The following is a 24,691-nucleotide window of genomic DNA, read 5'->3' on the forward strand; positions in this document are numbered from 1 at the left end:
CAAAATGGATTAAAGACCTAAATGTAAGGACAGACACTATAAAACTCTTAGAGGAAAACATTAGGCAGAACACTCTATGATGTAAATCACAGCAAGATCCATTGAGAAATGGAAATATAAACAAAAATATACTAATGGGACCTAAGGAAACCTAAAAGCTTTTGCACAGCAAAGGAAACCATAAACAAGATGAAAAGGCAACTGTCAGAATGGGAGAAAATATTTGCAGGTGAAGCAACTGACAAAGAATTAATCTCCAAAATATACAGTCAGCTCATGCAGCTCAATATCAAAAAACAACCCAATCCAAAAATGGGCAGAAGACCTAAATAGGCATTTCTCCAAAGAAGGTATACAGATTACCAACAAACACATGCAAGGATGCTCAGCATTACTAATCATTAGAGAAATGTAAGTCAAAACTACAATGAGGTATCACCTCATACCAGTCAGAATGGCCATCATCAAAAAATCTAGAAACAATAAATGCTGGAGAGGGTGTGGAGAAAAGGGAACACTCTTGCACTGTTGCTGGGAATGTAAATTGATACAGCCACTATGGAGAACAGTATGGGGGTTCCTTAAAAATCTAAAAATAGAACTAGCATATGACCCAGCAATCCCACTACTGGACGTATACCCTCAGAAAACCATAATTCAAAAAAGTGTCATGTACCACAATGTTCATGCAGTTCTATTTACAATAGCCAGGACATGGAAGTAACCTAAGTATCCATCAACAGATGAATGGATAAAGAAGATGTGACACATATATACAATGGAATATTACTCAGCCATAAAAAGGAACAAAATTGAGTTATTTGTAGTGAGTTGAATGGACCTAGAGTCTGTCATACAGAGTGAAGTAAGTCAGAAAGAGAAAAACAAATACCGTATCCTAACACATATATATGGAATCTAAAAAAACAAAAAGTTCTGATGAACCTAGGGGCAGGACAGGAATAAAGACACAGATGTAGTGAATGGACTTGAGGACACAGTGAGGGAGAAGGGTAAGCTGGGGCGAAGTGAGAGTAGTATTGACATGTATACATGTAAAATAGATAACTATCTATTTTACATGTATATATCTACCACATGTAAAATAGAAAGCTAGTGGGAAGCAGCTGCATAGCACAGGGAGATCAGCTCGGTGCTTTTTGACCACCTAGAGGGGTGGGATAGGGAGAGTGGGAGGGAGACACAAGAGGGAGGGGATATGGGGATATATTATACATATATCTGATTCACTTTGTTATACAGCAGAAACTAACACACCATTGTAAATCAATTATACTCCAATAAAGATGTTAAAAAAAAATGAAGATGATGAACTTCTTTCATCTTCTTTGTATAAAAGCTGGTACTAGGTATGTGTACTGCCCAGAACCTAGGGGTAGGCACATGTTTCTTTCACTGTCACAATCTGTATATTGGAAGGCAATTGTCATTGTTTACAAATGACACTGAGCAATAGAGTATCTATATATGATTTTAATATATTATAAAACATTTGTTTTGCTTTTTCAAGAGTCTGCTACTGATTTATTTAATAAATATACACACATCCAATTTCTTCTGTCACACAATTTTCTTTTCTGTTTATTTTCCAAATGATACAAGTAGAATAATTAACTTTCTGATTTTTTACGATACCTGCCACAGATTTATGACATGATCTGAGATCAAAATACTAATAAATTTGTACTTACCATAAAGGATTGCAAGCAGAGACAGTGGCATGACAAGTAGTCCCACTAGCATATCAGCAATGGCTAGGGACATTAAGAAATAATTGGTGGCATTGTGCAGTTTCTTTTCCAAGCTTACTGCCATGATAACGAGAATGTTGCCACCTATTGTCAAGATTATTATTATGACGATTGAAAGTGCTGGCCAGTTTTGTACCCCGTCTGGGAATTTGAAGCGTCCACCATCGGAGGTATTGAAAATGTCAGTTACTATGGCTGCTACTGGGCTCACAGAAATATCACATTGCCAAACCAATAGGCCAATCAGGTGCACACTGAAAATTAAGAAAAAAATAATCAGGTATATATTATATTGCTTGTACCTAATAAATTACTTATATAAATCAACTGCTTTTCCCTTAACAATCATTATTATCATCATCATCATTTCTACTCTCAATTAAACCTCAGTATCCTTCTTTCTCTCCCCCAAATACTTTTATTGAATGCTTAATATGAGTCAGGCACTTAGTTTACTGAAATATATGTGTATAATCTCATTTGATCTCATATAGCATCCTCATGAAGTCAGTACTGATTTATATCTATTATGTATAAGGAGAGACTGAGGTTCAGAGAAGTTAAGTAACTTTCTCAAGGAAATATAGGCAGTAAGTAGCAGGGGCAGGGTCCGTACTCAAGTCCCGTTGAATTCAAAGCCTGTGTTTTAGACTTTTACTCTCTACACTCAATCTGAAACCACAGTATTGTTTGACTTGCTAAGTGACTTTATGCTGGCCCATAATTTCTTAATATCTGTCCTGTAAATTTTCCTTCTACCTGACACTCTCCCCATTTCTGTCCTATGTTTTCTGGTGTTGTTCTAGGTTAGAAAATGATTTGTGGTGATAATTAACTCTTGTGGGTTTGCTGCTTTCCTATGCTGGAAAAGAAATCTCTTAAGTCATTTAAAATGTACACCTCTCATGATGGTACTTATGTAGATTTTTACTGGTAGGAATTTCAGGCCAAGTGGCAGACTAATGCAAAAGAGACAGACGTGGTTATGTTTTGTACATTCCAAATTAATTTCCCCTGATGGTGATATGAGATTTATTCAGGTTTCATACATTAATGTAAGTCCCTAAATTGTCTCATGAAACTAATATTTATTTTCCTTAATAAGATAAACAAGAAAGATAAGTATATTCAATATTTCCTGCTTAAAAGCAAGAATTATCTGTGAATGACTGTCTTATGTGTATTCTATGTTCAGTAATAGTTATTTAATGAATACTAAGCAACAACTATACTATATGTACTAGTTGTTAAACCCTGATATTATTTATAGAGAAGAAAATTTCCTCTACTGGTACAATATGTGCTAACCAATTCTCTATGCAAGAAAATTGCATGGGGGATGGAACACATGACATTACAAAATCCAGAGTCTATGAGTTCTCCATGTAAAAGTTTTGATTTCATTATCTCATTCACTTGTTCTTTGAGCTAAAAATATTATTTCTACAGGGAAAATATATGTGTGGTTAGATTGACTATCACTTATTATCAATCATCAGAGAAACTTGCAGTAGTAACACTAGATGATTATGATTATCATAATTGTATCTATAATATTATACACACACACACACACACACACACACACACACACCATACTTTCTGAACCAGAACTGGAACACTGAACCTGAAAAATTATTGGCCTTATTTAAACTTAAGTAAAATATTATAATAATTTTCTACCACATTTAAAAATTATTTCTCTTAATACCTTGTTAATATACTTTATGTATTTTAACGTAATGAAGAAATCATGAAAATATTTTGACTTTCTCATTCTACAAGGGATGAAAACTAGTACTTCGGACATTTAGCTTAAAACTACTTCCTCATTAGTCAAAGCTGCCTGATATCCTAAGCATCATGTCGGTGGGAGACATACATAGTAATTTTCTTCAAATCATGAGAAGTAATCATTAAATTCTTTCCAATGCTGGATGTATTCTTTTTTCCTGAGACATAAAAAATAAGCTAAAATAATATGTGATTCAAAAAATCTGTATCATAATTAATTTGTGATTAAAGTGAATAGAAATTATTGAAATAAAGGACCAAATAAATAGAAGCAAGGTATTTGCTTTCAGCTTTGATTACTCTGTCACTGTATTTGTTGTATTTGGCATGTGGCTAATGTCCTGGCTACTTGACCTAAATGATTTTTTTTGACCAGTCACTTAACCTCTCAGAAGATCAATTTCCTCATCTTTACAATGAGGATGATCACATTATTGTTATGAAAATTAAATGATACATGTAAAGTCTCAAAATAATACTTTTGTCGTAATAGGCCCTCAGTAAATGTTGGAGCTTACCTTCTTTCTGCCTTCAAAGTTAAACAGAAGTATTTTGTGGTAGCTATACCCTAAATGTACTTCAAAATTTGTCAAGAATTTAAGTCCTGGTTTTACTTTAAGTAGGTACTTATTTATGCAGAACTGGCTCAGATAGTAATTTTAAATCCAAGGTCTTTTCTGGCCTAGCTGTTGAAAAACATGTTCTTCTGAAATTAAAAAAAAATTCTGGTTTAAATTAGTTGATGATCATTTCAAGTAGTCCCACAAGACTTTATGCTCACAGTGATATGCTGCATCTTCAATTTTCAGTTGCAGAATCACAAATATATTTATTCTTAAGCCTAGATAATATGGTCCTAACAGGATATGCAATGCAACTTCAAATTTTCTCAGTAAATTGTGAAAACATCTAAATCCTTTCACATTTCTGTAAAAATAGTAGAAGAATACAAAATAAAATTGTATATAACAAAAGTACACGAAAAACTATGTCCAATTATGAATTTTATGATTTGAGTATCTTAGAACTTTGGGGTAGAAAACCACTTAAAACATTCATCTTGCCTACCTCTGCTGGTCAAATATATTTTTACTTTTTATTAAAGAGTCCATGAAACAAATACTGAATTATTGAGGAAGCTTGTAGAATCTAAATATATCTTTTGTGAATTATTAAATAAAGTAATGGTGTTGGGAAAAATCCTGACAGAGTTTTTACTTCAGTTTCCTGGTTTCAATTCAATTCAATTTAATAAATTCCTATTGAGCACTACTTATGAGCAAATTAGTATGATTTTTACTGCAGTCAGTCCTATTTTCTACAGTATTATAATCAAGAATTGGCTGTATTCTAATTAAACCTAATTTGTAACATTTACATGTTCAGTGAAAAACATACAGTCCTTTTACAGAAGAGGAGTAATCTAGGTCTTGTTTCTAAAGCTTATGCTGATTGCTATTAAGCCCACAGAAGTCTCATAAAATACGTGCACAAAAATCACAATTTCTATCTGAACAATTGAAATAACTTATTAATTGCTACTAAGTTTTGAATGAAAATATCTGACATTTTTAGTCGATAAACAAAATTATAATTTGATTTAAAAGTCTGAGTACATTTTAAATCTACTGAGTTTTTGCATGGCATATGACAACGGGCATTATTAGAAGAGATGAATGATCCCTTGTTTCTCTTAATGTAATGGAAAAACTTCTATGTGAATTCTTTAATTCCATAGCAGAATAATTTGGTACTCTTTAAGGTAGCCCTGCATTTGGTATATGGATCAAGGCCTATATACTAAGTTGTCCTTTCATTTTCTCAGACCTGGCTCTTTTTTTCCCTTCTTTATCACTGTCCTTCACCCTTTCCTTTTCCTCTCTGCTCTAGTTTTCTTGGAACCACGTATCCTTGAGACTATCATCACTACAATATACAATGACATCCAAGATGGACTATAATGGTGCATATTGCAGAGGATCCAGTGCTGATGTACTTTATATCTACACTGCTCTGTAAACTGTTTCCTCAGTGAGCACTTTTATAGAAATCACAGAGGAGATTGTGCAGGAGCAAGGTGATTCAAGGCTTCTCAGTTGTACTGATCAGAGTTTACAGAGCCCTGGATCTTGTTTTCCATGCCCCCATTCCTCAAAGAGTAGGTTTAGAAGAAAGCAACCCAACCTTTTACTAAGTTAAAAAGAAGATATACCTGGATTAGATCATGTTTTGAATTGCTTAGTGCTTGAATTCAACGCTTTCCTTATCACTTTTATGTTATATTCTATTGACTTTAACTACTGGTTCATTGTTTCAAGGCTACATCCTGTCCAGCTACATCCTCCAGCCCCTATTCCCTGACCTCTCGCTCATTCTTTTGCAACCTTAACTATTTTTCATAGAACCAGAGACTTGTAAAGACATTTATTCTCTTGGCTGTTTAGTTCATGCAGGAAGGAAGAGGAAAGAACCTTTCTTATTTCTACATTTTAACCATACAGAAAGGAACCACAGTATCAGAATTATTTTTGAATGATATTACTTGTTTGAACATATGAGTGGTTGTGTTTAATTGGAGTTCAAGTTATTGGTTTTTTTCCCATTTATTGTTTTTGAATAGAAAACACCAGTAATATTAGTCTATTGGAATGCAAGTCATTTATACAGATTGAGGCAAATATAGCTGAATAATCATATAAAAACCTTTTTAACATTTTTGAGCAAACTACTATGAAAAGTTATTTTAAAAAAATAATAGGTAATAACATCCTTACAGGAACGAGTGCACTGCCTTCCTCAGGTTCACCATAATTGCTTCAGTCTTAAGCAACCAAAGTTTAAAATTGAGAAGAGGAAATTTAACAGACTGGATTCATTATGCCATCCTTTCTGGGGAGAGAAAAAAGAAAAAGAGAATTAGTTAAAAGTTTAAATAACTTTAATAACCTTTGATTAAATAAAAATAAATATATTTATTAAGTGATAAGAAATAATCAATACTAAATTTAGCAAACAAGCAAGCATATTATATAAGTGATAAAAAATGGCAAGGAGAATAGATTTTTCATTTATTTACCAATATACAACCATCATAATTTTTCTAAAATTTCTTGTATATACTTTCTTTATATGGGGCTTCTACTAAATCTCCCCCTGCTGGAGTACAAAGCAGTGTTTTGAAAAAGAAATTAAGAATATATGCTTCTTAATTTGCAAACTATTGGGGGAAAGTTTGTGATCTAATAATTAAGTAGCATGTATAAAGTAAAAAGGTTTCATCTTATAGAGCAATGAAAAACTAAAACAAGTTTTAAGCATTTTTATAAAGTGAACATATTTTGTACAACATTTCTAACTTTTTTTTCCAGTGAAGCAATCTGCTTTTTCATAGATAGCTTTCTTTATACTTTTGCATGAACCAACAATATTATCCAGAGGGTAGCCACAGGTTTATACCAAAATAAATGAGTTGATTAAGTTTACCTAATTAAATATAGCAACAACCCTATGAACCAACTAGTTAGTATCCAACAGATAATATGCTGCAGTCAGAGCACATGGGATAATGTTGAAAATTGCAAACAAAAGGTCAGTTGCACTCGATGATTGAAAAACAAAATTTAGTTTCATTTATTGATTAAGAACTGACAGTGCATCTTCAGAGGAATTAGGAAGGAAACATGAACACTCTACAAACATCAAAGAATTTCAGAGTGAGTACCTTTGATTTCTGTAGGCTATTTTTGAAGGAGTTATTGGTTGCAATGCAAAACCCCACCAAATATTTACATAAGAGATTATTCACCACTTAGCCCTCACTATATTCAGTGTGCTAAAATGTTGGCCAAGAGTAGACTGGATGCAAATTTGCTGAGGATCTCTGCTGTGCTCCTTGTGGAAATAATATCTTTACACGGAGTAAAACGTGTCACTGTGAATTTTTACATTGATATTGAAGAAATACCCAGAGTGAATTCTAATGATTAACATAGAGACCCCTTGGTTTTTCTGCATAGCAATTCTTAACTGGGAATAGAGTAGGTAAACCTCTCTGTTTTTCATGTTGCCTTCTCTATATCTTCTTTTTTTGGATTTTGATTTTACTCTCTTCTCATACCAAACATGTAACTGTATTCTTTTTGGGGATCACAAGCTATTATGAGAGTCAAGATTGTGATGTTAAGTTTGCAAGTAGTGGGCTGTCAATGAGAAAAATTTAGTTGTGTATGTTTGTGGGTGGGGAGAGAGAGAAAGGGAGAGAGAAAGGGAGAAAGAGAGAGTTGAATAGCTTGAGAACATGGAATATTGAAAGGTCATCGCTTTTGTTTAATTTGTAAGTATTTTCAAGGAATATGATAAAAATTTGTCAGTAATCTTTTTTAATGTTTTCTAGTTCCTTTTAGAAATTTGGAAATAAAATTTTACCAAAAAAACTTGCACCTCCCTATGTTTCCCATCTTATTCAACAGCACTCTTCTAGTCAGTCAAGCTACAAATTTAATTTTTTCTCACTTCTTATCCCTCAACTCTCACTTGTGAGTTCTCTTAGTGCTACCTACACAAAAATTTATCCCCAAATCATCCCCTTAACTACAGTATGAGAAATGTTCTGTGAGTAATTCTACAAAAAGGGGAGGGGATGCAAAATCTCTTAAAGCCTTGGATAAGAAATTAAGAAGAGAAACAAACAAACAAAAACAACTCTAATTGAACACTGATCTGCATACCTCTCAGATTCCACCAATCTTTCATAACGGAATTCTCATGATTGTGTGAACACAAACACAAAAATATATGTGAGTTCAAGTATTCAAATTTGGGAGGACTTGTGTTTTATAAAATAAATTTAAAAATCACATGGGATAACTGACAGAGTAATTGATTAATTTTTAATGAGAATTTGTGATTCTTATAGAAACTATGATCATGTAGCAACATAATAAGAATATATATACACATTTATATGTGTGTACATATGTATATATGTATTTGTGTTTGTGTATATATATAAATATATATATAAAATTTTGTGTAGAGAAAAGTATTGATTAACCTGAAATTGTCTCAAGCATGCAGAGAAAATTACAGATTAAGTCACAGAAATAAGTAAAGGATCAGTAAATACACATTCAGACCAATCTCTCATTTCTTTCTGCAACATAAATCACAAATCTTTTCATGCTCTCTCTAAAGTTCTGTAAGATCTTCAGGCATCACTAACAGTAACTACGTTTGCTAAGGCAAAAAAGGGGACAAATATTAGTTTTCATATAGTTCTTTTTTTTCATATAGTTCTTAATAGTACACAAGATATTGCAGAATAACTTCAGTTAATGTGGAATTTCAACTAAGCAAAACTCATATCCTGAGCATTATATTTAATTGATGCCTATGAAATCTGTGCCCATATGTCAACATATGTCACCTGTCATATAGCATACATCATCAAAAATAGTGTGAGCACTTGAAAATAATTGGCCCCAAATAGGATCTCCACTCTATATTCAGAACTAAATTTCAAACTATCAGAATCAGTATCACTCATAGAAATACTTAAAAGCCATTATTAATAATCATCTTGGAAGTGAAATTTTTTTAAAAAAAGCAAAAAAACACTGTGGGGAAGAAAGGCTGGCATGAATTAAAAAGAACAAAAGCTATTTTTGACTCTTCCAACATGGTTGCAGGCTAGACTTGGGAATTTGTTAGTTTAATAGCTAATTGGTGTGATTCTCATTTAGCTCTAAATTTAAGAATGACTATGATGGGACCTGGCTAAGATTTCTTCAGCACACAGCTTTGATTTTGACTTCTTCTTAGTGACCTTATAAGGGTTTTTCATGATCATGAGTTTAGTCATGCTATGCCTCTTGCCTTCATTGGGCAATAATGTGATGATTCACTTGGAAGACCAGTACCATGCTCTCTCTAAGAGATACCTAGTTTTCCATGCCAATTTGCCATCCAAGTGGTGGGAGATATATGACCATCCTTGTGGTCCATAGAATACTTATTAAATTCATTTGTGAAAACTACAAAGATGAGGAAGGGAAATCAGTTTTGCACATTATCTCAGTTTTACACACATTTAGCTGATAAAAGAGCATCTACATTGCTCTCTTTTCGAAGTAATAACAGAACAACAAGGGGAAAAAAACCCATGATTTTGGTCTCCAGTAAAGTCATAATTGAGGATTAGGTTTAAGAGTCAACTGTTAAACCAGTAGAGAGTAGACATTAGAGAAAAAAAATAAAGGGAGAGGGCAGCAAATAAAATGGAAAGAATAGGCAAAAGGGAAAATGTCAAGGGAATGTATTTTGAGAAGGAACAGAGTGCATACGGTGTGATTTGTCTAAAAGGAGATTGATTGCTGGTGAGCTTAGCACCATTTCAATAAAGTAGTGTAGAAAGGATCTAGAATGTAGTTGGATGAAGGGAAGAGAAGAGGACTAGCCAGATGAGAGGAGGTGGTTGGTGAGGAAATGGAAAATGTTCAAAGGGTTTTGTCCGATGCAGCAGAGGCAGATGTGTACTAAATGTGTACTAAAGACAACTTTTTGAGAGGAAGAACCATCTAAGTGTACTTTCCAGGTAACTCCCACATTCCTTAGTGAAGTGCTGGGTACAAAGTAATTGGCTGATTGAAGGAAAGCGAAAGGGAGAGAATTGAAATGATTTAAGGTGTGACATCAAAATATCCTAAGAATAAAGGGAGAGCTGTGGTTCTGTCCAAATTGTGTTTGGAGATGATAAAAGTCTACAACTTTATTGAAAACCGTGGACATTTCCTTGCACCTTCTAAGCTAACCACTTATAGTTCATTTTTACTATTACCTTTTCCACCTTTGACACTGAAGAAAGATTGTTCATGTTTCAATCGCATTTTCTGTCCTCAAACTGTTTCTTATTCTTTCTTTCCCAGACAAGGTCAAACATAATATTGATGAGGCTAAAAAGAAAATGCCAGTGTTTCTACTTGACGTTTTAACAAAATTTGGGGGGTATACAGTAACCCATAAAAAGATGTAGTTTACATTAGATTTCTGGAAATTCCACGAGCTCATCATGGTGATGCAGCAGGTTGGTTTCTCTCATACCGAAGAGCCTACATCTGACACTAAATGTTGTTAAAAATTATTGAGTAGACAGTTAACTGAGATCATTCTTCTCTGATTTTTTATAATAAAGCATTTAAGAATTGAATGATAATATACGAAGAGGTTTAATTTTTGTCAGTTTTCTCTGTTCAGAAATTATGGACTCATAATCTTAAAATATAAATCTTCCTTCTGGTTACTATAGCCTCTGAGCTTTCAGCAGATGGCTAGATCAAAAGTGAATTAGTCAGGGCTTCCCTGGTGGCGCAGTGGTTGAGAGGCCACCTGCCGATGCAGGGGACACGGGTTCGTGCCCCGGTCCGGGAGGATCCCACATGCCGCGGAGCGGCTGGGCCCGTGAGCCGTGGCTGCTGGGACTGTGCGTCCGGAGCCTGTGCTCCGCAACGGGAGAGGCCACAGCAGTGAGAGGCCCGCGTGCAGAATTAAAAAAAAAAAAAAAAAGTGAATTAGTCACAAATGTTTAAATTAGTCCTGGGAAGACTATATTAATGTGGCACAGATTTACAACATTTTGAGGGGAAATCTTTTAATTCAAAAATTGTTCTTAGGACTAATGAATGTTGTAGGAATTTTCTTTCAACTTCAAATGTGCTGTAGAGATTTTCTAATAAAATATACAGTTGTCATACGAAAAATTCACCTTTGCTAACTACAGTCAAATCAGATAATAACTATTTATGGTTTTAATAAAAATTGCTAAGTTATCCAGTTATAATCAGTGTGATTAAAAACTCTTCTACAATAAAAGAAACCCTGCTGTTCCATCAGTCAATCCAGGATTTTCAAGCATGTTAGGCTCACTTAGAAATTTATTCTAGGAAGTTAAATAAATTCAAAACTTCTGTATTCAAGTAAGGTCTTAATTTCTTCTACAATTATGAATTCACAGAACTCCTAGGGCTGAAAAAATTGTGAGTGATCACATAATCCAGTCGTCTGCCTTCAGACAGGCCTATATTTAATCTACTTTAAGAAATTTGATAATTGATGTTCTTTAGAACAACCTTTGGGAAAGGCAATTTCATGACCTTCGAATGTTTAGCAATCTGCTTTGCCAGAAAATGTTACTTTATATTAGGCAAAAAGCCTCAAGCTAACAGTCTTCAATGGGAGTGATTAGTTCCTTACTAAATTGAGTATCTATATCACAGGATAATATGATACTAGCAACTTGCTTACTGCATCTTTCTTTGGTTTGCCTGAGAATGCAGCCGTTCAGACACAGAAATGGACATTTCCTCATAAAGTGCCACTGAGAACTCTAACTTTTCTGAATATGCAATTATATATGTTGGGTGATTTTATAATCTCTTCTCCAAACTGAGATACTTTTGTAAGTGAAGGTTGGGGGCCGAGAGCATTAACTGGATGAGACTCTGGGTCTCTCTTGGGCATTTCATTAGATCTGGTAATAAGGTGATTATTCTATCTGAATGCAGATCTAGTGTCATTACTGTCATTTCCTTCCCCCACCCCCTCAAGATAATGTTAAGTGGTTGTTTAAGCAAATTCAACTGTTCCTCTTGTACTTGAAATTAAAATGAAACATGAAAGAGTTTCTCCTTATTTGTATTTACTGAATGCTTCTGCTTGCATTTTACATATTTCATGAGAATGATTACTGTTTAATTTAGTAAGACATTACAAGATAGTTAACTCCTAAAATCTACGGTATATAAAATCCTGTTTTTCACAGCTAGACCTATTCCATTTACCTAAAATAATACTTCAAAAACAAAATAGCCTCCAAATTGATAGAGTTAAAATAGCTATCAAACTCACTTCGTGATAGTAGTGTTGGGTCCCAGGTCAGGCTGCCCCCAAATATGCTTCAATGGCATATTGATTATTTTCAATTAAAATTAAGAAACAGCCAATGCAAGAGGGACACTCTGACCCTCCTTTCTGTCTCCCTGAAAGCAGGAAATAAATATCATATGCACTCCTTGCATTTGGAAGTAGGACATCCTTATTGCCAGAGATAGGGAATTTGGGACCAAGAAGTCTGTATAAACAAACCTTGTTACTTCTTTAATTTACTATCTTAAGCTCAAACTCTGTTTAGATTCCTCACTAGTTAAGCACCCAAAGCCTAAGTTTCTTTGTCCTGTCAACTCCTCACGAATTTATTGTCTCCTTGTCTAAAAATTATACAAGCTGCCTGCTTTAGTCACTTCTTAGGTCCTATTTCTATGAGTGCTTCACATGCATGAATTAAAATTTGTTTCTTTTTCTCCTGTTAGTCTGTCTTGTGACAATTTTATTAGTCCAGCCACAAGAACTCAAGAAGGGTAGAAGGGTAAATGGAAGTAAACTACTTCCTGACAGTAGTAACAGACATTGAGAGAATCTGGCTTTGTGGGCAGTGTGCTCAGCGATTGGAAGCTGCTTTCTCCACAGGTGGCAGCAGAACTCTCCCTGAATTATCTCAACATAAGTATCCACATAGCAGAGTAAATTGAAGGCTTTTAAACAGGGGAGCTCGCGGAGCAAACCACATGCTAAATCTCTGTGTTGGAGACCAATTCCGACTGATTTGCAGGACTGAAAACTCTGTATAACAGCACTTTCATGAATTCAGATATTTATTGATTGCCTATTATATGGTAGGCACTCTGCCAGGTGCTGTAGCAAACAAAGTAGAACAGGTCCCTGCTCTCTAGGAGCTTATATTCTAGTAGGAGATACAGACAATAAACATCTAAACAAATAAGTAGGATAATTTCAGATGGTAAGAATTGATATGAGTAAAATGGAGTGGCATAATGGGATAAAGAGTGACTGGGGGAAATACTTTAGACGGACTTGGGTATGTAGCCATAGCTTGAGGTTAGATATTTTAAAAATATTATAGTATACTAATAATATGAGCCAGCATTTGCTGGGCCTTCTCAATCACAATAAAAAATCCAGTCCTTTTACACTGGTGAGTTAAGCACACAAGTGTCATTGGTGGGAACAGTTCAACATTTTCTGTTAGTTTGATTTTAATTTTGCAAACTAGGGTGGGAAACTCTCCTTCATCTTTTGCTAAGATACTTAAAATTCAATTGAGCTGCAAACTAAAATGTTTTCCCACTTATATTTACATTGTTGTCTCCTCCCCAATAAGCCACTCCCACATCCCATATCATTAGGTTAAGAGATCACAAACTTTTTGCTATATAGCAGGCCCTTCTGGCTGTAGAGGATTCCAGTCGAGTCGTGAAAAGCGAAAAATTCAATCAGTTGCCCAGATGTATTTATTGCCAAGTATCGGGGTACTTGGATACATCTGGACAGCTGAATGAACTCTTAACTTCTCCTCTTTCCAATAGCTATTCATTTCACAGCTTCAGAATCACCTATATAAAGGGAAGAGAAACAAACAAACAAAAAGCCACTTTGGAGTGGAAGGATCCATCTAGTGCTGGTTCTGCTGCCCCAGCTACAAAAAGCAACTCCTACTATTGTTTTATAAGTTATTATTATACAATGCATATAAATCCCTGAAATTGGGCAATACTATTAAATAACAAATTAATAATGTGAAAATAAAATATATCACAAATTCAAAAAATTGAGCCCAAATTGAAATTAATTGTATAACTGATAAGCTATATAATGTATACATCATTCTAATACTATTCAGTCACCTAGGTGTTAAATATGTGAGGTATAGCAAAAAGGACATGAGGCTGAGAGGTAGGAGACCTCGGTTCTAGTCTTGATTTTATCACTTAGTTGATGTGTGATTTAGGATAAGTCACTGGACCAATTTGGGCCTCAGCTTTTTCAACCATGACATGAAAGGGTTGTGATAAAGGATCTCTAACCCTTGTGACTCCAAAAGAATGTGATTCCGGTTTTCTTCATAAATGTTGAACATTATTCTATGCTATTTTACAAGTAAGATGCTTCTAAATAGCTAAGTTTGGTTACAATTAGATTCTACTTCTATTTATTGCCAATGAAATGTAGGACATGACATTCATCTGAGAAAGCCTCTTGATTTGAAAGGAAGGTGAAAGTGGTTTTTACCTTGATTTTTCTTGTGATGCAGCCTGCAAATTAATGTGCATGTATTCTGTCCCATCTCTTCTTTATGCTTCCTTAAATGATTCTTAAATATGTATTTCATTCTCAAGGAATTAGGAGACTACCCAGATGCACACAAATTTTAAAACAAAATTATTTGTGATTTTCTGATTTTAAAACGTCTTTATGCCTAGGATACTTTACAGAAAAGTGAAGTATAAGAAGTACTGGCCAGTTTCGTGGTTATCTAAAGTTTCACTTCTGCTGGTCTAATGCTCAACTAAAACCTGTTTACTGCTTTGTGTACTCTTCTTCCTTTTTATTTATTTATGAAGAAAAATGGTACTGCAATTCGACAACTTTGAAAATACTGTTTCTTGCACCAATTCTGTGAACTTTATATCAGATGGTGTTAATATTTAGAGAAACAGAGCTGCCTATTTTATAACTCCTTTCAGTGACATTAAAGCGAAAGTATCAGACCACAAATGATATGTGATATGTTTTCACTTTTTTCCTAACTAGACGCATGAAGAATTCTTCTAATTGCCCTCCCAGAGTACATCCTGTACAACTCAGTTTACAAAAATACAATCTGTCAAGAAGTTCAAACCAACATAAATCCTCAAACCCTTTTGCTCATGATTTCAAAGTGTGTACGTGTGTGTGTGTGTGTGTGTGTGTGTGTGTGTGTGTGTGTGTGTGTATTTTGGAGCTGGGGAATGAAAAGAAAGGTGCTATGAATATACAAATTTTATCATCCTCCATAACACCATAAACTCATAAGTTGAAATCATTTCATGATGATTCAAAGCCCCTTTGAGTGGTTGAATATTTTCATTCATGTTTTTCAAGCAGGAGAATTAACTTACCTAATTTTAAAAGTCTATGAAATATTGATTACTGTACATTTGACAGAAATAAGCAATTTGTGAAATAACAGATGCTTCATAACAGCAACACCGGTTTTTACATCTCATTGAAAGATTATTCTATATATAGGCAGTCACGACTGTTCCACACACTCATGTACAGTAGAGACAGTTTTCTATCACATAGATTCATAGTGTAATATAGACCAACTGTAGGCAACTTTGGTAAAATATCACCATGTTATTCTACAGTTTCATCCAAAGTTAAAGTAAATTTAAGAAGAAAAATATAAAAAAGGTATTTCTGAGACAATTGAGAAAATGTGAATATGGACTGAAATAGTAGATGGTACCAATGGATTATTCTTAAAATTGTTAGGTATGATAATTACATCATGGTTATATAAGAATATACCCACAATTTTAGAAATGCATGCTGAAGTAAAGCAAAATCATTTAAAATAATTCAACAAAGAGAGTGGGAGAGAAAGAAAAAGGGATAGATGAATCAAGCATTGAAAAACCTTATTAATTATTAAATCTGGGTGATGGGTACATGAAGGATCATTATACTATTGTCTCTACTACTGTGTATGTTTGAAAGTTTTTCAAAGGAAATTGTAACTACAAATGAGATATGCTTTCAGGTTATATAGCATGAAAAATATTTAGTTTTCTCAAAGATGACAGAATTCATTGTTTTATGCCCAACCCAGTTTTTATTTTTAGCACCGTAATATGCCACCAGTCCAGTTGTTAAAAAGAAAAACAAAACACAAAACATTATTTTAGCCATCTCTAATATGATGAAGGCAATGTATTTTCTCTAGAAAAAAATTGATCTTTCTAGATACTGTAAACTTATCTAGGCCTCTTTCTTCTTTGATAGCTTTCTTCCCAGTGGATATTATGACAGTGTATTTTGAGAAAAGTAGCCTCCTTGAGTGAACCACATTTCAAATACCAATTCATTAAAGTCTTTTCATCAGTACACCCTCTCCACTTCAACAACAGCTTACAACAACTTGAACTCTCTCATTTAAGCTATCGAGGGAGACGCAATCATGGTGATTCATTAAATACAGGGCATGGCTCTAATTTGGTAAAGGTCTTAAAATTCTTGCAGGACAGAAATGTGATCATTTAGAGGAGGGTGACTGACTGTAAATAAGGTTTTCTGACAGCTTCACATGCAATATGCATATTACAATATTTAAATTTGCTATGAATTTCTCTAGTAGCTGTAAATTCAAAAGTGGTTCCATTGTGCATGACTGGGCATAATTTTTTTTTTTTTTTTTGCGGTACGCAGGCCTCTCACTGCTGTGGCCTCTCCCATTGTGGACACAGGCTCCGGACACGCAGGCTCAGCGGCCATGGCTCACGGGCCCAGCCGCTCTGCGGCATGTGGGATCTTCCCGGACCGGGGCACGAACCCGTGTCCCCTGCCTTGGCAGGCGGACTCTCAACCGCTGCGCCACCAGGGAAGCCCGACTGGGCATAATTTTTAACAGTGACTAAATATATTGAAAATTTGCATTGATTAAATGTATTAATTTCTCATTGGAAACCTCTGTTCACTCAGCAAATTTATAAAGGAAAATGTATTTTGTGCTAATCCTCACTGAGGTATGGTGTGACCCCTTTGCCTCATATGTGATTTTATAGACCTTTGAAATTATGCTGGGAAATAGGTTAATGAGAGTACTTTATTCTTTTTTCTCATTTCAGGGGCTCAGTATTTCATGATATCACAGAAATGGCATTTAAATAATGCTTTATTTTTCCAAACGGCATATGATGCTGACTAAATTATGCATTTGTTTAACAAAAATATATGCATCAACATGGACATTTGTTCTTCTTAAGTAGTAAATCATAGGCAGTGTTGTTACTTCTATTGTTACATTCAAAAACTGTCACAGGAGTCCTATTTTCTTATTTTACAAATAGCAATTTCTAGGTTAAAGTTCTAGGGGTCTATTTTTTTTCAAAATGCAGGTACAGTGCTAATAAAACAAAATCCACAAACATTTAATGACCACCTATTGTGTGCCAGGCACTATGACAATTAGTTTCACCTAATTTGAAGTTCCACAACTCATTTTACAGAAAAAGAAATTGCTAGATTCAAAGAGGTTAAGCAGTTTTTCCTAGTAAATAACAAGTCAAGATTCTAAAACATTATTTTACGGATTAAAAAACCAACACATTTAGAAAGACAGTATAAGCAGAGAGCTTAAGTGCTCATCAGGGCATTGTTCAGTTATTCAACCATTTATTTAATGCCTAGTATATGCTCGACAATATTCTAGACACTTGGAATACAACAGTAAATAAAGCAAAGACCCCTGCCCATGTAGAGATTACATTCTTGTTTTTTCCACTGATTATCAATTATTTCTTAATGGAGAATATATGATAAAATAAATTGGTATAATTTCTAAATGTTTTCAAGATTTTACTCATCTCTTCTACAAATAAAAGAATAAAAGTTCTGCAAGCTACTTTTGCCAAATTACCTCAATCCTTAAGGTTACCGAATAACATATTTGTGATTTTATATTCACTGCTGTTCTCTATTGAAACAATTTTTCCCACCATCTGCTGGTATTGGAGTTCTGAAATAAAACCAGTTGTCACCACATTACTTGTTATTGAAAGAAAGATTCCTTGAGTTTTACAATCTTATTTTAAATTACTAAAATATTTTGGTCCAAATTAAATCCATCTGTATAGAAAAGCAACTTAAAAAAATAAAAGCCAAAGATAGAAGAGTTGGCAATATAGTGCCTCCATAGCCGATCATATTACATCACATATATATATATAGGTTTGAAAAATTCTACAGATTCCAGAGAACACCTGCTACTCAGAGAAAGCCAGAAATTATCTAAATGGTCATTGCAATTAACTTGCCAAAAACTGAGAATTTACATTCATAAAACAAGTACTCAGCTCTTGCCAATATTTGTGTAAATTTATTCATCAGCTTCCCACGTACCTTTTGGCTTGATATTTTGCATCTGGCAGTAGAGAAAATCTCAGTACAGGACTTTATAAAGTTCATGCCACTGAATCTGTCATTGTGATATACCCTGGGAAATGTTAGTATCTAAGTCACCATTTGTCACCCTAAGATATGTAGAGAGAATAAAGGATCTTCCTGATGGAGTAATCCCTGCAGAAATTTCTCAACGTGAAAAGAATATGAGGGACTTCCCTGGTGGCGCAGTGGTTAAGAATCTGCCTGACAATGCAGGGGACATGGGTTAGATCCTTGGGCCGGGAGGATCCCACATGCCGCGGAGCAACTAAGCCCATGTGCCACAACTACTGAGCCCACGTGCCACAACTACTGAAGGCCGCGTGCCTAGAGCCCATGCTCTGCAACAAGAGAATCCACCGCAATGAGAAGCACGTGCACCACAATGAAAAGTAGCCCTTGCTCCCAGCAACTAGAGAAAGCCCACGTGCAGCAACAGACCCAAAGCAGCCAAAAATAAGTAAATAAAATATAAATACATTTATTAAAAAAAATGAAAAGGGGATGCATAATAATTGTTTCCATTTACTAATTTTTTATTGTATGCCAAATGCTGTGAGAAATACTTCATATAGTTTTTCTCACTTAATCTTGGCCATGATAACAATGCAATACCAAATTAAAAAATAAATTGAGATGTTAAAATATCACATATAGGTAGTAAGTGGTAGAGATGGATTCAATTTCAAAATTGTTCATTCCAATGTCTATACTCTTTCACTTTGTACCACCAACCCTTACAGTGGTTCTTTGATTCCTATAAGAAACTATAACATTCTTCCAGTTGAACATCATACCTGTCAATTTCTATGTCTAATAAGTACGCTCTCAGGAAAGGTATTGAAGGAAACACTCAAAGACCATCCAACTTCCTGTTTTGACGATTGAAGTAACTGATCCAGAAGAGATAAATGACTTATCCAATGTCCTTATGTTAATTTTTGTTGGTGCCAAGATTAGAAGCAAGTCTATTCTTTTTCCAGTCCTTTGATGCTGAGCCTTACCAAGAGCAAAGGGCCTCTAAAAGTCACAGATGTTTAAAGTCTCACTAGTTTATGCATAATGTTTAGTACCAATGTCTCATATCCTCCCTTTAAATAAAAGAAGTGAAGGAAATGTCATAGACTACACAATTAAATGCAGTAGAAAGCTACTTTGGAATGCATTCCTGAACACCTCACTCTTTAAATATTCAAAAAAAGGAAGTCAGGCAGAAAGGCAGAAAGAAAAAAGGAAGAAAGGAAGGAGAGGAAGAAAAAGAGAAGGGAGAAAGGGGAGGAGGGAGGGAGGAAGAGAGAGAGGAAGGGAACAGAAGGAATAAGGGGAAAGAAAATTGTTTTCAAATCTGTATTAATTCCTGGATGTCTGGAAGCCCCACATGGTTGTGTTATGCCTACTGTTCCAGGGACTAACTCTTCAGGAATAGCTGGCAGGGCTATTCTCAAACATAAGTTAGTGTTTATGCAAAACTTTGTTAAATCTCACAGTTGCTTTCTTGATCATTTAATTTACTGATAACAATAGCAAGGGGACAAAGTGATTTTTTAGATACAATTAACACTTCCATGACTAGAGTAAAAATGTAAAGAAGGCAATTTTGTTCTGTTGGAAAACACACTAGTTTATGTATTCAAACAAGTAGTATGGAGATAATCCCACCAACCAACAGTCCTAGATTATTAGTTTAATACAGTTTGTGAATTTAGCATAATTGACACAATTATAGGCAAAATAAAACTCCACTAGGAAGGTTTTAAATAGCAAGAAAGATAGCTTTTAGCTTTGGTGCACTAGGATTAACCCAAGTGATTCACATGATGACACTGCCTTTCATCTTATAAAACTAATTGCACTAGTAGTTTTGAAAGCAGAGACTCCTTTCAAGCAATAAAGTGTTCTATTATAGTTTAAGAGATGCCAAATAATGCCTTCTCCCTCTGGGTCACATAGTTAAGTACGCATAGAAAGTTTTTTGTCCATTTCACGTGAAACTGAATAATACTAAAATTTTTGAGTCAGGTAACCAACTTTTGGAGGACATTATGTCTCTAAACCTTTAAGATAAGGTGCATAAAATACTGGGATAAGCTGACTTTAACTGTATTAAAGGAAGACAGAAGTATGCTGCATTTGAATGAGCATTGAGTTTTGCAGTCCAAAGATAGAAAGTTGAGTACAACTTTTACATCTGAACTTTATAACTTTGGGCAACTCATTTAATCCTTCTGTGCCTTTTTAAATCTAGTGTGTAGCCAAAAAGCTGGTAAATGTGAAATTGCTCTGTAAAAAGCTAAATGATTGGCAGATATTAAAGAGGTATGTTGATTTAGTGAGTAAGTGCATTTTCTGAAATTAGTCAATAGAATCATCTAATTATTTTAAAATCGTGGTCAGAATAACATGATTAGGTACCAAACTATTTTAGTTAACGTTGATTGATTTCCTAATATGCAACTCTAATACAATAGATTCGTAATGAAACAACTCACAATAAACATTTATTTCATCTACAGTTTTTTCTTTGTCTTCAAAGATTGGGAGGCATGCCACTTAGAAATGGTTATAATACATTTATGTACAAGTAGTCTTACTTTCAAAAAAAGGGCAAAGTTGACAGAAAGACTGAATTAACTGTATTCAAGCCTGACTAGAACTGAAATCAACAGGGTTTCCATGATACTCAAATGAGGAGGTACACAAACACTCTGAGAATTTACACAGGTAGGGAAAGAAAGTCACTCACATAAGCCATGAACTGAAATATGGGAATAAGTGGACCGTCAGAAGGAGAAATTATTTCTGATAGTGAAAAAAATCACTCTTCAGTAGCAGATTCAGCATAAATATGCTCTTCAGTCAGCTTCATCTTCTTTATAATCCTCTGGATTATAGTACCATCCTGAGCTGAAATCGTTAGCTTTTGGCAATCCATTCAAGGGAAAGTGGTAACTGAACAATCATGATGGTTTACTATAAAAGCACATGCTTTCAAACTGATGGGCCTTTTCTGCAGGTTTTTAAAGTGATGTTTAGATCTTTAGGTTTATAGTCCCATTGAAACAATGCACTATTAATACATCTTTATAAAATATGATAGATATGTTTTTACTCTAAATGTGTAATAATATTTTGAGTAAAAATTCCTTTAAGAAGTTTCTATCACTTCATCTTTTTTTTTTTTTTTTTTTTTTTTTTTTTTTTTGCGGTACGCGGGCCTCTTACTGTTGTGGCCTCTACCATTGCGGAGCACAGGCTCCGGACGCGCAGGCTCAGCGGCCATGGCTCACGGGTCCAGCCACTCCGCGGCATGTGGGATCTTCCCGGACCGGGGCACGACCCCGTGTTCCCTGCATCGGCAGGCGGACTCTCAACCACTGCGCTACCAGGGAAGCCCACTTCATCATTTTTTAAGCATACATATAGTAAGCACTCAAAAATAGTCTTGAGCTTTTTGAGTTGAAGTTTTAAGGATAACAAGTTCTTGGAGATTTTTTTCTGATTTAAGTTAGGGTGGCTGGCTGGTATTCATTGACAGTTTGTATCTTCTCTATATATACAACAGCAGTTGAAATCTTTTTTGTTTTGTTTGGTTGTTTTTAATAAATTCTAGAAAAAAGCCTGGACAAATCTTAAAATCTTATTTTTTTAAAGCACTGATTGATTACATTTCAATTTATTACCAAATAATAATTTTTAAAATAAATTGTACGTGATCATTTGGTTACTACTTTTCTTTTGACTGGATTACCAAAAACTATAGATTTCAGCATAAGATGGTACTATAATCCAGCCTATTTTATTTTATTTATTTATTTTTGTGGTATGCGGGCCTCTCACTGTTGTGGCCTCTCCCGTTGAGGAGCACAGGCTCCGGACGCGTGGGCTCAGCGTCCATGGCTCACGGGCCCAGTCGCTCCGTGGCATGTGGGATCCTCCCGGACCGGGGCACGAACCCGCGCCCCCTGCATTGGCAGGCGGACTCTCAACCACTGCGCCACCAGGGAAGCCCCAGCCTATTTTAAAGAGGATTAAGCCAACTGGAGAGTGTATTTATGCAAACCGATTTTAACAGATCACAATTCTTTTTTGCTCTTAAATCTTGTAATGAGCATAAAAGAGTCAAATAACTGGGTTATTTTTACTTTCAAGTTCAAAAAAATCAGGGCAAGCAGGTGTAGAAAAAATGAGCATGTCCAATCTATTTGAAGTCTTTATATGGATTCAAAGCTCATCAGCAAAACATTCTTGAGGCCTCTATTTCAGCAGGGCATTTGTTAATTCTAATAAAACAACAATAATAAAATGAAGAGCCAGTGAATTAGGGAAGGTGTATTATGTCCGTCAAACTTTAAAATATGACAGAATGCATTTTTTTATTGACAAAGGCAGATACAATCACATGCCTTCACATCTATTCATAATGATTTAGAGTAGCATGTCAGTCCTATTTACACTCAGCATAATTCATATTCCACTTCAAGGAATAATTTAATGCTTCATTATATTACTTATGTTATTATAAAAGAAGAAGAATTATGAATGAGTACAAAATCACCTGCCAGTATAAACTGCTAGAGTGAAATGAAGAGAAACATTTATTATGCTTATATTATATATACTTTCAAATCTGTAGACTCATGCTTTCCTTGCCAAGAAATTCATATTGAATCATAAGAAATGCAACAGACTAATATCTGTGGCAGTAACCTTTGATGTTAATGAGGGAACTGGCAGTCATATAAAATCAGATGGATCACAGAAAATACAGTTTCAAGAAAGTACACATTGGCTAGCAGTTTGATATTTCTTCTCTTCCTCCATGAAAATTACATGCATGAAAGGATTTTTTAAAAAATCAACATTTTAATTAAAAAGTTGCACAGGCAGACTTTTGAAACTATACCTTAAAGTAGTTGCCTTCTTTTTGCAATGACAGTAAAGGTGATTCACTTTAGCCTTGGTACTCCCTGAGAAAAAGCAAGGTCTCTAACAAAAAAGCACTTCATGAGGAAAAAAGAAAAGAATCCGTACTCATATCCATCATTAATTTATTGCATAAGCCTTAACTGAGGGCCTTTTATGTGTCAGGCACTATGCTAGGTGCTGGTGACATGGTGACAGGCAGAATAGACATCCTTTTTTTGTATGGAGAAGAAAGTCTATTGCATATAACAGAGTTTGTTAGAAAAATCACACCAATTCCATATCACTGGAGGTTGTGATTGGTGCTAAGAAAGGAAAGGATAGGGTGCTAGGAGCAAGTTTAATTTATATTGGTTGGTCACATATGCCTTTTAAAGAAGTAACAATTAACTGGGATCTGAAGGATTCATGCCATGCCAGTTTTTCATTTGGTTACAAGGTTACTGGAAAAAAATTGTATGTCAGTCTCAAGTTTAGCAGATCCAAATCCATTTATAGTGCTGGGGTTGTAAGATGAGTATATTAAAAAGCCATAGCTTAAAATAAAAGAAAAAGCTATTATAAATATTTCTCAAAGAAAACTAGAGGACATTAAATTATACCATGTTAGGGCTTGCTTTATTGTTGAACAATCTCAAGATTCCATAGAATGTCTGAGGTAGAATTCTAATACTTAATAAATAGACTCCCTTCTGTAGGCACCTTTTATTTTTATTTTTTTATTTTTTTAACATCTTTATTGGAGTATAATTGCTTTACAATGGTGTGTTAGTTTCTGTTTTACAACAAAATGAATCAGTTATATATATACATATGTTCCCATATCTCTTCCCTCTTGCGTCTCCCTCCCTCCCACCCTCCCTATCCCACCCCTCCAGGCGGTCACAAAGTACCAAGCTGATCTCCCTGTGCTATGCGGCTGCTTCCCACTAGCTATCTATTTTACATTTGGTAGTGTATATATGTCCATGCCTCTCTCTCGCTTTGTCACAGCTTACCATTCCCCCACCCCATATCCTCAAGTCCATTCTCTAGTAGATCTGTGTTTTTATTCCTGTTTTACCCCTAGGTTCTTCATGACCTTTTTTTTCCTTAAATTCCATATATATGTGTTAGCATACGGTATTTGCCTTTCTCATTCTGACTTA

General features: G+C 34.8%; 1 protein-coding gene across 1 annotated transcript in view; it reads right to left on the reverse strand.

The window, feature by feature from the left end:
- Positions 1 to 24,691, reverse strand: part of HTR2C (5-hydroxytryptamine receptor 2C) — a 258,300-nt gene that overhangs the window by 109,590 nt on the left and 124,019 nt on the right. Inside the window, exons 3-4 of the mRNA XM_030835721.2 lie at positions 6,341 to 6,455; positions 1,713 to 2,026 (exon numbers count right to left, since the gene is read on the reverse strand). Of these exons, the coding sequence (XP_030691581.1) occupies positions 1,713 to 2,026; positions 6,341 to 6,375 (349 nt within the window). The 5' untranslated portion in view covers positions 6,376 to 6,455. The remainder of the gene's footprint in view (positions 1 to 1,712; positions 2,027 to 6,340; positions 6,456 to 24,691) is intronic.

This window comes from Globicephala melas, chromosome X, assembly GCF_963455315.2.
Source record: "Globicephala melas chromosome X, mGloMel1.2, whole genome shotgun sequence".
Taxonomy (NCBI): Eukaryota; Metazoa; Chordata; class Mammalia; order Artiodactyla; family Delphinidae; genus Globicephala; species Globicephala melas.